This window comes from Mus musculus, chromosome 1 (genome assembly GCF_000001635.26).
Source record: "Mus musculus strain C57BL/6J chromosome 1, GRCm38.p6 C57BL/6J".
NCBI lineage: Eukaryota > Metazoa > Chordata > Mammalia > Rodentia > Muridae > Mus > Mus musculus.
In genome coordinates, this window is record NC_000067.6 from 22,294,261 (window position 1) to 22,308,218 (window position 13,958).

At 40.0% G+C, this 13,958-nt stretch overlaps 1 protein-coding gene across 5 annotated transcripts in view; it reads right to left on the reverse strand.

The window, feature by feature from the left end:
* Positions 1-13,958, reverse strand: part of Rims1 (regulating synaptic membrane exocytosis 1) — a gene marked incomplete in the record, with an annotated part of 520,187 nt that overhangs the window by 8,289 nt on the left and 497,940 nt on the right. For all 5 annotated transcript variants that reach the window (NM_001012625.3, NM_001012624.3, NM_001012623.3 and 2 more), the window contains 1 exon segment: positions 2,598-2,736. In NM_001012625.3, the coding sequence (NP_001012643.1) occupies positions 2,598-2,736 (139 nt within the window).

Genomic DNA, 13,958 nt, shown 5'->3' on the forward strand with positions numbered 1-13,958 from the left:
TTGTCAGTTTATAATCTCACTTTAAGGACTGAGGCTCCATTCAGGAAGACTCTGTTACCGTTTATAACATGTCAATTTTTCTAGATATTTGTAAGTTAATCTCATTAACGTTACATGTTTACCCATGAGCATTTTAAACAGCTGCTAGTATATTTAGTAAATATTATAGGACAGTACAACCTCTTACAGAGAATACATTTAATGGCTTCAACTTTGAAAATCTGTATTTACTATTACTAGTGTGTGTGTATGGTGTGTGTGTGTGTGTGTGTGTGTGTGTGTGTGTGTGTGTACATAAGAAGTCATGCACCTGCCACGGCTTTGTATAGATGTCAGAAGTCAACCCTCAGAAACCAGTTCTCTCCTTTCACTTTTATGTGGGTTCTGGACGTCATTAGGCACAGCCTTTACCTAGGAAGCTATTTTGCAAATCCTAATTTATTCAGATTTAAGGTGGCTGGATAAATATGAAAAACTCATAGGTGTTTCATCTATTGTGAACCACTAAACAAACATAGTGGTTACTTAGAAAAAGGATTTCCTCTGAAAGAGTCCAGCTTTAACCCCTAAAATCTTAAAAATAGAAAAATGCAGATTTTGTTAAGTAACCATACATACTAGTAAAAGTTCTCACAAACAACAAAAAATGCATCATTATACATTCAGAATTAAGTAATTTCAGAACTAAAAAACTTTAATTAGAAAAATGAGGTAGATAGTCTTTTCTTTTTCTATGCTAAAGTAAAAATGAATTAGTGGTATTTTAAAAACAGGAAAATGTAAGTTGCCAATGTGTAAAAAATGTGTCAGATTTACAACATCATACAGCTCAGAATAGTTTGGAAATTGCAAATCAGAAACCAGTTTCCTGCTTTTAAATTTTCATTCAGGTGCTTCTGGTGGCAGAGTCAGCGCGGATGTTTCCTATATGAAAGAATTCATTAAATGTGGCATTTCTTTTCTTTTTTTTATTAGATTTTTAAATATACATTTTAAATGCAATCCTGAAAGTTCCCTATACCCTCCCCCGACCCTGCTCCCCTACCCACCTACTCCCACTTCTTGGCCCTGGCCTTCCCCTGTACTGGGGCATATAAAGCTTGCAATACCACGAGGCCTCTCTTCCCAGTGATGGCCGACTAGGCCATCTTCTGCTACATATGCAGCTAGAGACACGAGCTCTGGGGGTACTGGGTAGTTCATATTGTTGTTCCACCTATAGGGTTGCAGAGCCCTTCAGCTCCTTGGGTGCTTTCTCTAGCTTCTCCCTTGGGAGCCCTGTGTTCCATCTTATAGATGACTGTGAGCATCCACTTCTGTATTTGATAGGCACTGGCATAGCCTCATATGAGACAGCTATACCAGGGTCCTTTCAGCAAAATCTTGCTAGCATATGCAATAGTGTCTGGGTTTGGTGGCTGATTATGGGATGGATCCTCAGGTGGGGTAGTCTCTGGATGGTCCATCCTTTCATCTTAGCTCCAAACTTTATCTCTGTAACTCCTTTCATAGGTATTTTGTTCCCTATTCTAAGGAGGAATGAAGTATCCACCCGTTGGTCTTCCCTCTTCTTGATTTTCTTGTGTTTTGCAAATTGTATCTTGGGTGTTCTAAGTTTCTGGGCTAATATCCACTTATCAGTGAGTGCATATCTAATGACTTCTTTTGTGATTGGGTTACCTCACTCAGGATGATATCCTCCAGATACATCCATTTGTCCAACAATTTCATTAAAAAATTGCAAAGCTTTTGTGAAGCAAAAGACACTGTCAATAAGACAAAAAGGCCACCAACAGATTGGGAAAGGATTTTTACCAATCCTAAATCTGATAGGGGACTAACATCCAATATATACAAAGAGCTCAAGAAGCTGGATTCCAGAAATTCAAATAACCCCATTAAAAATGGGGTACAGAACTAAAAAAGAATTCTCAACTGAGGAATACCGAAGGGCTGAGAAGTACCTGAAAAAAATGTTCAGCATCCTTAATCATCAGGGAAATGCAAACCAAAACAACCTTGAGATTCTACCTCACACCAGTCAGAATGGCTAAGATCAAAAATTCAGGTGACAGCAGATGCTGGCGAGGATGTGGAAAAAGAGGAACACTCCTCCATTGCTGGTGGGATTGCAAGGTTGTACAACCATTCTGGAAATCAGTCTGGCGGTTCCTCAGAAAATTGGACATAGTACTACCGGAAGACCCAGCAATACCTCTCCTGGGTATATACCCAGAAGAAGTTCCAACCAGTAAGAAGGACACATGCTCCATTATGTTCATAGCAGCCTTATTTATAATAGCCAGAAGCTGGAAAGAACCCAGATGTCCCTCAATAGAGCAATGGATACAGAAAATGTGGTACATTTGCACAGCTATTAAAATGTGGCATTTCTATACTATGTTAAGTGAAGGACCTCACTTTCTTCCTTTGACAGATTGAACAGGTGCATGGACATGTCCAAGGGTGTCCCCAGGATGTCAGGTTGGTTTGAAACAGGTGCCGAAACTTCTGGGTACATGAATAAGTGACTCAGAAGAAGTCTTGAACAGCCCATACTTTAAGGCCACATGCAGCAAAGACATCATGTCACTTACTTTCCTTCTGAGCTATAACTGTTGATGCTGCCATCCGTGGACTCCCGGCTGGGCTGTCTCACCATCTTCCGCATTTCAGCCGCCATTCCCGTTTCCGTACTCCTCTGAATGGTGCTTTTTAACTTCTTGTGGCCGGACTCTGATGGGGGGAGAGTGGAAACAGGAGCCAAGTTTTATTGAGCCAGCTTTTTTTTTTTCCTCCTGAATAGCCATTGGCTCTGCAAAGGCAATAGTTACTTTTTGTTAGCATTAAATGTTTAATAAGAACAGCTATGGCTAAAGAGAATAGAGAATGCCATTGTCTTCCCAGAGTACTTTTGTTGAGAGGTGGGTGGTAAGTATGACATCCCACAGGTCCAGGGATGGCACAGGTCTCTGAGAACAGAAGTGAACTATCGCTATGGCAACTGCACCGAAAAGAATGGGTCTGGCACTGGATTGTTACTTTGAAAATAATCCTGAGCAATTTAACAGGTTCCTAATCTGAAACAGTCCAACTGTGCAGAAGCAGACCTACAGGAATGGACCATCTCCTCCGAACATTAGGAGACTTCTCAAAATGAAAATCCCTATAGCACTGGTACTGCCATGTATTGCTGACCTCCACATAAAGGAGCAGTAATACGTTAGTTTCATTGATCGCTTTCACAACATCTTACTCTGCACTGTCTAGTCTGGGATAGATAATACATGGGTTACCTAGTTAGGTAGGACAGGTGTAATTATGCATTCGAAGGAAGCATGGCTCTCTCCAACCTTCTGATTCAACCATACGACCTGCTTGGCATCTGTACAGTACACTAGCTCATTATTTTAATTTCATTGGTTTTCTAAGATAGAGTCTTTCTGTTTAGTTCAGGTTGGTTTGGTCCTTTTGATCTGGCCAAGGCCAGCTTTGAGTTCCTGACCTTCCTGCCTTGGCCACCACGTACAGAAATCATAAGTATGTGCCTATAATTTGGCACATAATAAAATAAAAATAAACATGGGCTCATTTCAGTTGTTTATAAACTCTAAACATGTAAAATATTGACTTAATTATACATATAATTATAATACAATAAATGCCAACCAGTAAGAGAAGCTACTAAGATTTTTTTCCCCGTAGACACGTTCCATATGCACTTCTGGTTTACTTTTTTGTGTTGCATGCTTTAAATCACATTTGAAATACTTTCTGTATATAAAATATGCACCCATACATAAAATTTTCATTCCCCATTATCTTTCACAAATGCAGGCATCTAAGTACACTTCTAAGTACGTCATATCAAAGGTGGCATCTCACCCTCTCATTTGGTCACTGGATCTCTTTTCCAAGTTGTATAATCAAAGATATAATAGATGCCATGCTCTGCTGTTCACGTTCTTATAGGTATTCTTGCTAAAGCCAATGTACATGTGTTATAAAGTGTTCAGGCACTGCAGACATAGCAAGCACTGGAGATAGTCTTTATCTCCCTGTCCTACTTGGTTACTTTTCCTTGCTCACTCCACACCTACCATTAAACATCTATCTACCTGCATCTAAAATCAATATCCAGGACCGCAGTTGGTACATGAGTATTGTTCAGTGCTGTTCCTATATATACTGTATGCATGGATGAACAGTAAGAAAAATAAAACCAGAAGAGTTCTATTAAACTCAACAATGGGACATTATACCCTTTAGTAAACAAATCTCTCATTCTATTTCATTTATCATACAAACGTTGGCATTCTTCCACCAGATAGCAATGCTGATTCCAAACTAAACCAAGTCTTCAGTTATGGACCTTCCAGTTAAGATAGGAAAATATTTGCAGATTGAAATGCAAGTGATCTTCATAGTGATTTTTAAATTGCTCTTTAAAAAATTAATGTGGCTATTACATTGCTACCAATACTCATACACATGTCCAATTTCCACCAGAGACTCAGGAGTTTCCTCTCCTCCTCTCCTCTCCTCTCCTCTCCTCTCCTCTCCTCTCCTCTCCTCCCCTCCCCTCCCCTCCCCTCCCCTCCCCTCCCCTCCCCTCCCCTCTCCTTCCCCATCCCTCCCCTCTTCTTCCCCTCTCCTTCCCCTCCCCTCCCCTTTCCCTCTCCTTCCCCTCCCCTCCCCTCTCCCTCCCCTCTCCTTCCCCTCCCCTCCCCTTTCCCTCTCCTTCCCCTCCCCTCCCCTTTCCCTCTCCTTCCCCTCCCCTCCCCTTTCCCTCTCCTTCCCCTCCCCTCCCCTTTCCCTCCCCTTTCCTTTTCTTTCCTTTCCTTTCCTTAACTTTCCTTTTCTCTTCTTTTTTTCCTTTTTTAGGTGTTTTGTCTTTCCCATGTGACATGTTTTGTAGAACATGTATACACACATAAAGCAGGAACTTCATTCATGCCACTGAAAATACTGTTAGTATTTATTCATTTATATAATAAGCCTACTTTTTGGGTATACTTCATTTATAAAAATCAGTTTGCTGTTAGAGCATCTTTCATTCATGTGAACATACTGGGTAGATCCTACTTCAGAGATAGGAAAAAGCCATCAGTATACAAGTTGAATATTCTAATCCAAAAATTGAAAGTCAGAACTACCTCAAAAGCCCCAAACTTTTTGGGTGCCCGACATGATGTCACAAGCAAAGCATTCTTATTGTAATAGGCTGTAATCAAAATATAGGTGGACTTAAAGGGCTTCTGGAGTAGGGAAAATCAGTTTTTTAAGGATGCAGCCCCTGGTAATGCTAACCACACTCCAGAAGGTAGCCCACACCATATGCATATGATTAGCACCAAGAAGAGTCAGTGCAGTATAAAAAAAAAAATGAAAACATGAAGTTGGAAAGGAGAGGGAATGAGATAAGAGGAGGATTATGAGGTAAATATGATTAATATATTCTGCATGCATGAATGAACAGTGAAAAAATTGTTTAAAGTATTATATTAAAATTTCCAGGCTATGGGTATAATGTATATGAACCATATACAAACATCTTGTTCTGACTTGAGTCCCATCTCTAAGATCTTACTCTGTATATGTGAACAGCAAAACGTGTAAAAAGAGTATAAAAACCAGGAAACATTTCTGTACCGAAGCACTTTACATAAATGATGTTTGCTGTGTACTATCAAGTATCAAGGCAAGTAGAGTTATGGTGACTGTTTGCCAAGGGCTAGTGAGGCAGTAGGGCCAGGGCAGAGTATAGATTCATAATGGAAACAGTACCCAGGGGTAGAGGGTAGAGGGTAGACTATAAATGGTGAGGCTCTATTGGGAGCTGAAGGAGAAATTGTTAAGAGGAGGGGAAGTGAGATGCCTGGAATTAGCACATTTTTCATTCATGCTTTCATCTATCCTTCCATCCAGTAACTGCTTATGAAGAACTTCTTATGATCATACTCAACCCTAGGTGCCAGAGACATATTAAAGAGATAGATGTTCTGCTACTCTGAAGATTACATTACACTTTGTGTACACAATATATTACTGTTGGCCATAGGTGCTATGAATTAAACACTGGGCAGAGTAAGAACACAGAGAGTGATGGGCAGAGCAGCAACGGTTTCACTGAAAAGCTGAGAAGGAAGTGTTCTGTACAGTAGGGTGGATCCTGGTGATGGCAGTGGGGAGGAAGAGCACACTGGTGGTTGGTGGGACAAGATGGTTTTTCTTACAGTGGCTCACAGCTGCTTTAGTTTCTCTTCAGGTTTTCTGATGCTGCTGAGACTCTGACAGATGTCATCTAGGAAAGGCTGTGGCAAGCAAGTGAGTTCTCATGGCTGGGATGGGTGCACTCTGGAGAGGCACAGCCCCAGAATCTTTGTCCCAGGATTGCTTCTTGCTGCTGATATGCCTTGCCCACCACTATTACGGAGACTCACAAGTCTTGGGCATTGGCCCACCCTACTGGGCAGATCAACATGAAGATGAACTTTCATGAATTAATGCTGTTTGGATGAATTAATGACTTTATAGCAGTCCTGATTTGATTCAAATAGTTTTAGGAAGAAAATTTAAAGAGATGGTTTTATTTGTTTTGTCAGAAAGACAGATGTACTAAAGTTAGAATCAAGAACAGAATGGGCCCCGTTCTCATAGAATAGTAAGCAAGTGTAACATAACAAAGAATACAATGAGCTTTCATAAACTACACTAAGAAGAAAAATAGCCTTGGGACAGATTTGTGACCAAGGAAAAACTTTCATTCTAGGTCAGGTCCAAGGATGAGGCCATGTGTGTGCATCATGATAAATCAAGGCCATGTGAAACTGTTGCTTTGAACTTATAATGAGCTTATAGAATGAAGCACTGCTTTGAACTTATATCAACATTCTTCTGTAACTCCCCTTTTGTGTAACGTTTTACCTAGGAGGTAATTTTATAAAGGACTTCTGTCTATGAAGGTATAAAAATGCAGAGAGAATAAATAAAGTATATCTGTTGGGGCTCAGCTCCATCCACCAAATATATATATATATATATATATATATATATATATATATATATATATATATATGCCTGCCTTCTTTGTTCCCTCTCTCTCTCCCTCCCTCCCTCCCTCCCTCCCTCCCTCCCTCCCTCCCTCCCTCATTTTCCCTCTGTTGATGAAATTGCTAAAAGCCATCAGCTTTTGACACCAGAACAGCAAGAGAGAATTATCCTGCCAGAGGCCACCATCCCTTGGTTTCTTCTGACAGTGTTCAGTGTTTTAAGAACATAGATATTAGGAGCTCAACTCAGGTTTTCTAGAAGACAAGTGGGAATTCCTGACTCATATTCCAAATCAAAATTGTTTCTACTTTTAAACTGAGATGTTAATTTTCTAAAAGCAGAGTATATCCAAAGAGTATTTCTAGGACAGTTTTAAACTCAATAGTTTTTAGACTGTATATGAGATAGGCTCTGAAATAAGAAAAAAATAGATTTGAGAAGTGATTTAAACTTTTATATTCACCCAGTCCTGTAAACTTGAACAGTACTTTTTATAATTTTCAAACTTTGTTTATTTCTTCAGGTGGGAGCTGGCCAAAGAACTGACATGCACCCGTTGATCTATTTATATTAACAAATATCCCTGAAAGGAATGCTGTTGGACTGAGCCATAGAAAAGCCTAGGAGAAGCTTAATAAATAGTTCCAGCTTTGAATCTGCCTTGCTCAGACTCTTAAGGACTTAATGTTGTTTAGAATGTAAGAGTAGGAGGATTGTTGCCTTATGTGTGTGAAGGCTATAAACAACACATAAAGGTAGTCCATGCAACAACATTGTTCAGACTCACTCGGCCAGTCTCTTGTAGATGCTAGTGATTTCTTCAAGAGCCCTAACAAGTCATACGTTTTATAAGTCAGCTTGTTCAAATCTCTTGAGTTAGCAGCAAGTGTATGATTAGAAACATAGTTTTTGAAATTTCAATATTGTGAGCATTTCATTATTCTTAAGGAAAATGTAAAATCTGGTCTAACATGATTAGCAAATATGAAATGGTTTTGCCACAGATATTTTTATGCTTACATTCATATATGTGTTTACAAGTCCATTTGTTGAACATTTAAAATCACATTCTACATGGTCAGAAATGTATTACAATTATATGTGTTTATAACACACACATATTACATTTTTCTATAAGTATATATAATTAGATATAAAAAACATTGGGAAATATTAGTTGAGAGTATGACTATTGGTTACTTTTATAATCTAATGAAGAATTATTAGACTTACATAGACATGTGATCAACTTATCAAACTATCAAATTATGACATGAAAACTTTTATTTGAAAATACTACTACCTTAAGTATTTTACAATTATAACTGTTGAAAAGTAGTACATTTTCATATAAATCATAAACTCATGGAAAATTAGTAAAATCATTGATGCTTAAGTAACATTTTACTCATGGTGTTGAAAAGTGCACATTCTCTCAAAGACTTTAGAGAAGGTGTCATATTTGCATAAGAACTCTGCATATTTGGAGACACTGCTATATGAACTTATTGATTTACTAATTCATCTGTCATATACTGTTTAAACATCCACAAGCTATAATATGGCAAGCATCATTCTGGTGTGACAGTGTGACAATATAACAGTAACAGGACAAGCTAAGGACAAGGTAAAACATACCTTACATATGAATGATAACCATAAGGAACAGGCTAGGGCTTGAGAAATACAGTCATAAAGAAGGATAGAAGGATAAGATATAATAACATGTGTGTGTATTTGTGTGTGTGTGTGTGTGTGTGTATTACATATATATTTAGCTACATAGACTATATATATACACACACTACACACACACATACACACATATAGTCTATGTGGCTAAGTGGGAAGAACTATAAGGAGAGGTATAAGGACAGGTTTGGAAGGAGGAAAATGAAGAAACATTGTAGTTAAATTACAATTTCAAAAATAAACAAAACAAAATAAAAAGAGTCATTCAGGCATGGTAGTACATGCCTTCATCCCAAGATCCTGGATAGCAAGAGAATCAGAAGTTTATCCTTGGGTACACAATAAACCCAAGGCCAGCCCTGGGCTTTGTGAGATCCCTTCTAAAATGACAAAACCAAGCAATAGTAGCAAAATAGAAATAGAAAGAGTAAACAGAATGGAGCTTGTGACAGTCTTTGTCCTATTGATTGTTCTAGAAGGTCAAGACAGGTAAGCAGGCTCAGGGCATCTCTCTACATACTGGAGTATGTGGGCAATGCAAGAGTGCGGAATTCAGAATAATGTGTGTAGTAATCAAGAAGAAACGTTTGTGTGTGTGTGTGTGTGTGTGTGTGTGTGTATGTATGTGTGTGTATGTGTGTATGTATGTGTGTGTGAGTGTATGTGTGTGTATGTGTGTATGTGTGTGTATGTATGTGTGTATGTGTGTGTATGTGTGTATGTATGTGGGGGGGAGAGAAAGAGGGGGGTGGGAGTTAATGAAAATAATTTTAAAGACAGAAAGGAGTTGAGAGGGAGGAAAGAGAAGGATAAATTATGTAATTATCTAAAAAATAAATAAATAAAATGTAGAACAGCAAGAACATTTTATTACTTGGAATTTTAGTAAGAAAGACAGAGCCACAGTAACACCGAGCATGGATCACATCAGAGGGGTCATGAGGCGGAGATCTTGGGAAATGTAGAGGTCAGCGAGGGGTGGACTTGGGAGCTTGATGAGAGATGGGCCCATACGGACAGCTCCTCAGCTGACCCCAGAAACTTACATTGTGGTTGGAAGGTGGTGTTCTGAGAGCCACTTTGTACTAGAAAAGGTCCATTATTTAGCCTGTGTGGTAGTGGAGTTCTTCCTACTTAAGAGATAGGGAACGCATTACCAGACCTGGTAGTATTAGAGAGATGACAGGAAAGTCAGATCTGAGAAATCATGCTCAGAGTAGGTGCTAATGCAAAAATGATTAGTGAATTCCATCCAAGAGCTGGTAAAATGTGAAAAAGAACAGGCACAATTGATTAAGTAACTTGGGACGATAATGATCCTTGCAGTATGGTCTATTAGCTGACGAAGTTTAGAGTTGCTGTAACCTTCAGGAGGGACTGAAATTATAATACAGAGGGATGAGGAGGCAGGAGAAGGCAGTGAATTGAGAGGCTTTTTCAGTGTCAGTTCATGAACAGGTCATCTGGTTCAATCACAAGACCATCCCTTCCATTTGTCTCAGCTCCTGGAAAATCAGGTGCTTCTAATGTAGCCTGCCTAAAGACCAGTAAGGGTATTCTCGGCGACCCAAAGAGCAACAGCTGTACCTCCTACTGTAAAATCTGCCAGTCTTGGACTTAATGAAAGACAGCAGGTTAGTATGGAAGGAAGAACTCCCTATCTGAACTATGTGGCTAGTGAATGGGAGTCAGGGGATGTTATGTCCATATTCCAGGACAAAGGAGCTGCATGTCTAAGGCTCAAATATAACTCACTTGAGGGAGTTATTTCCTGAAAGGCCAGAGTTTGGCATGGTGGTGAGGAAGGATGCCAAAGTGTGAAACCAGAGCAGAAAGCCAAGGAGTGACCCATCAGACCATTTCTCATGGGACAGGCCGGCCACATGCCATTGCTACCACCTGTTTGTCACACCTCAATGTCTCCACCTTCTCAGTATTCAGCATGGTCCACACGTAACTGTGTGTACTTTGTATTCGGCATAATGGGACACTGTCACAGCAATAGTCACCAAGTGTCACCATACTTGCAGCTCATAGGGTATTTCTTAAGTTATTTTTTCAATGTATTAGTTTATATGTATGACTCTGTCTCTAAATGTGTTATATCTACTACCTGCCTGTCCATTGTCTGCAGAGATCAGAATAAGGTATCATATTCCATGGAGCTGGAGTTACACAGTTATGAGCTCTCGTGTAGGCAAGCCCAAGTCCTGTGGAAGAATAGACAATATTCTTAATGTATGAGCTGTCTCCAGACTCTCATGGGCTCCCTTATGTCTCACTTCCCTCATATAGAGCAGACGGTGAGAACCATAAGCCAGACTCTAGAAAGACAAACAGCATATGTTTTATTTCATGTGTGGACTTGATTTTAAAACATTTTTGTAAAAACATATATGTCCATGTCATATATACAGATATAAGATATGGGAGTAGAAGGACACTATTTGATGGGGGAGGAGGGGAGAAAGCAGAAGGAGACAGGGATAACGGAGTAGTGGAGCTTGAATGTGAATAACGTGCAATAATTCACAGTGTAACAGTGTCATAACAAAACTAATTATTTCACGCTAACAAAATGTTAATTTAAGAGAGGGAATGATAGTAGTTCATATAATTGTGCTATGTGTATGTATGTGCTATGTGTATGTGTGTGCATGAGTGCGTGGGTGCATGTGTGCATGCGTGTATATTTATATGCTGTGCCTTGTTCATGAGTCCCAGAATATCAAGTAGAAGCTGACTTTTATGTAATCACATCAGGGTCTTTCTACTCAACTTTGAGCTTGGGCCTAATCACTGCCAACCCTCACATAGCAGGATGGTTTGGTGAAGAAGTCCTAAACTTTCATTAGGACAAGGTTTTATAGGAAATGGGAGCAAGTGAGGGGTGTGCATCCCGGCAAGCATCTAACTGAATGACTATTGTAACTGGACAGGTGGATGCTCTGAAGCAAGACCGTGAACAGTCACAGTCTGAAAGTCCATCTGAAACAATCAGACTAACCTCTGATTAACTGTTGCTGGGAAGGAGCTAGGGAGTGACTCTGGGATATGTGCCAAGGGCAGACCATGGGGTCCTTCCTGCTACTTGGGTGCAGATTGGATTCAGCTGCATGTCAAGTTCTCAGGGTTCTTTTAAGATGGAGTCCAGTTTCAAAATGGAATAGGTTTGGCCTCTCATACACTTGTATACACATGCAAGAGGGGCCAGAGAGTACTGGGTATATTTTATTCTATTGTCCTCCACCTTAAATTTTGAAGTAGTTTCTCAATGAATTTGGAGCTCTACATTTGGCTAGACTGATTGGCCAGCAAGTCTGCAGGATGCTATATCCCTTCCTCACTCTCCAGAGCTGGGCCATCAAGCATGAAATACTACTAATCCCGTTTACATTGATGGCAGCTATCCTCATGCTTGTGAGTCAAGGCTACTCTATCAACTGAGCCACGGCCTTGTCATTCCTATAATAATTTTAAATACTAACTGTGCTAATCCATTCAAGGCAAAAGAGAGGAGAAAGAAGAGGGGAGAGGGAGAGAAGTAGAGAAGAAAGGGGAGGGAGGGAAGAGAGGGGAGAAGTAGAAGAGATGAAGAAAGAGAAACGGGTGAGGGAAGAAGACGGGGACAGAGAACTGGGTACACAGGGTGAGGGCAACTGGAAGAACTGAGAGATAGAAACAGAATCAACAGCTGTTGGTCAGTGGCAGCTGCTTCCCATGTCCTGCTGGCCAAGTAGCCGGAGACTATTTCAATGATCTGCCCTAAGAGGACCACAATATCCTTCAGTATTTAAACAAATAAACAGAAATATTCCTTTTGAGTCGTGCCAAGGTTTATTTAAAGCTATATTCTATCCTACGGCAGACAAGCACAACTTGTAAAAATTTCATACTTCTGAGGCTTATTTTGGAAAATTGCCTTTCTCTGACTTTTCCAGCCTACCTCTCTGCCTAGTGATTCTCCAGATTATTTCAACAAGGTACAAAGTCTACTATGTTTTATCTACTCATTTCCTACAGAGATCTATAATGAAATCAAGATAGTCATAAAATAGATCCAAACAAAATTGTTTCAAATACTCTTACAACATAGAGGGAATATTACAAGGTAGAGACAATATTTTCCTTCAAAAATACTTCAAATATTTCGAAGTGATACACTTAATTACTTTTCGTCTCCTCTCATTATCATAAGCGATAAAGATACATGTTTTCCTTGGCTCTCTGTCATTAATTTCAAATTCTGTGTAGATGCAACTTAAAACGAGACTCACCTCTGCCAAATACTGTGCTTATGTGTTTCAACTTTCCTGCAGCTAACAGGTCCTCTCTTCCAAAGAACAGGCATTGCTGTGAGGAGGTCACAGGCCTCGCTTGTCACATCTTTAGCCCACCCCACTTATCTTTTCAATGAAGTACCTTCATGTGCCTTTCCCCTTGCCTAGCTGATGAATTGTAAGCAACAGAGTTCAAGATAGCCTTCAATGAATGCTAACCACTCTGAAAAGTACACTAGAGGAAATGTCCTAACAGTATTTAAGAGCGAAACACACACACACACACACACACACACACACACACACACACACTCCTCTACCACATTGTGTTTTGGCTGAAGCCAAGTCAGAGAGAAGATTCAAATGCCGAACATGCCATGCAAACTGACTGATTTCACCGTCTCCATATTTCTGGTTCTAGTGTTATGGTGTGAATTGTGTCTCCCCAGAATGCCAAAAGGGAGGACTTAGCTACAAGTACCTTCCAATGTGACTGTATTTGGAAAAATAAAATGTCCTTTAGGATAGGCACAGAGTCCAATATAGCATAACTAGAAGATAAGACTTGAACTTATAGAGAAAGGAGGGAAGGAGGGGGAAGGAGAGGGAAGGAGAGGGCAAGGGAGAGGAAGGAGAAGGCCACTGTTTCAGGCCTACAGAGAAAACAGTAGTGCCAGCATCTGCTCTTCCTCAGAGTCTGGGGCTTGCGTCACCCAGTCTGTACTGCTGTAAGGACCTCGCCACAGAAAACACCTAAACGATGAGTCATGATGCTCACATTCTAAAACTCTCGGTTTATTTAACAACTGTGCTCACCTCGGGGGCTGGGGATGAAGTCAAGCACACAGTGCTTAAATAGACTTGTTTTTCAGCTTGCCTCAATTAAAAGTGGCTTGTTAATGTGGACATCCCTAAATCGTGTGTTAACTCTTA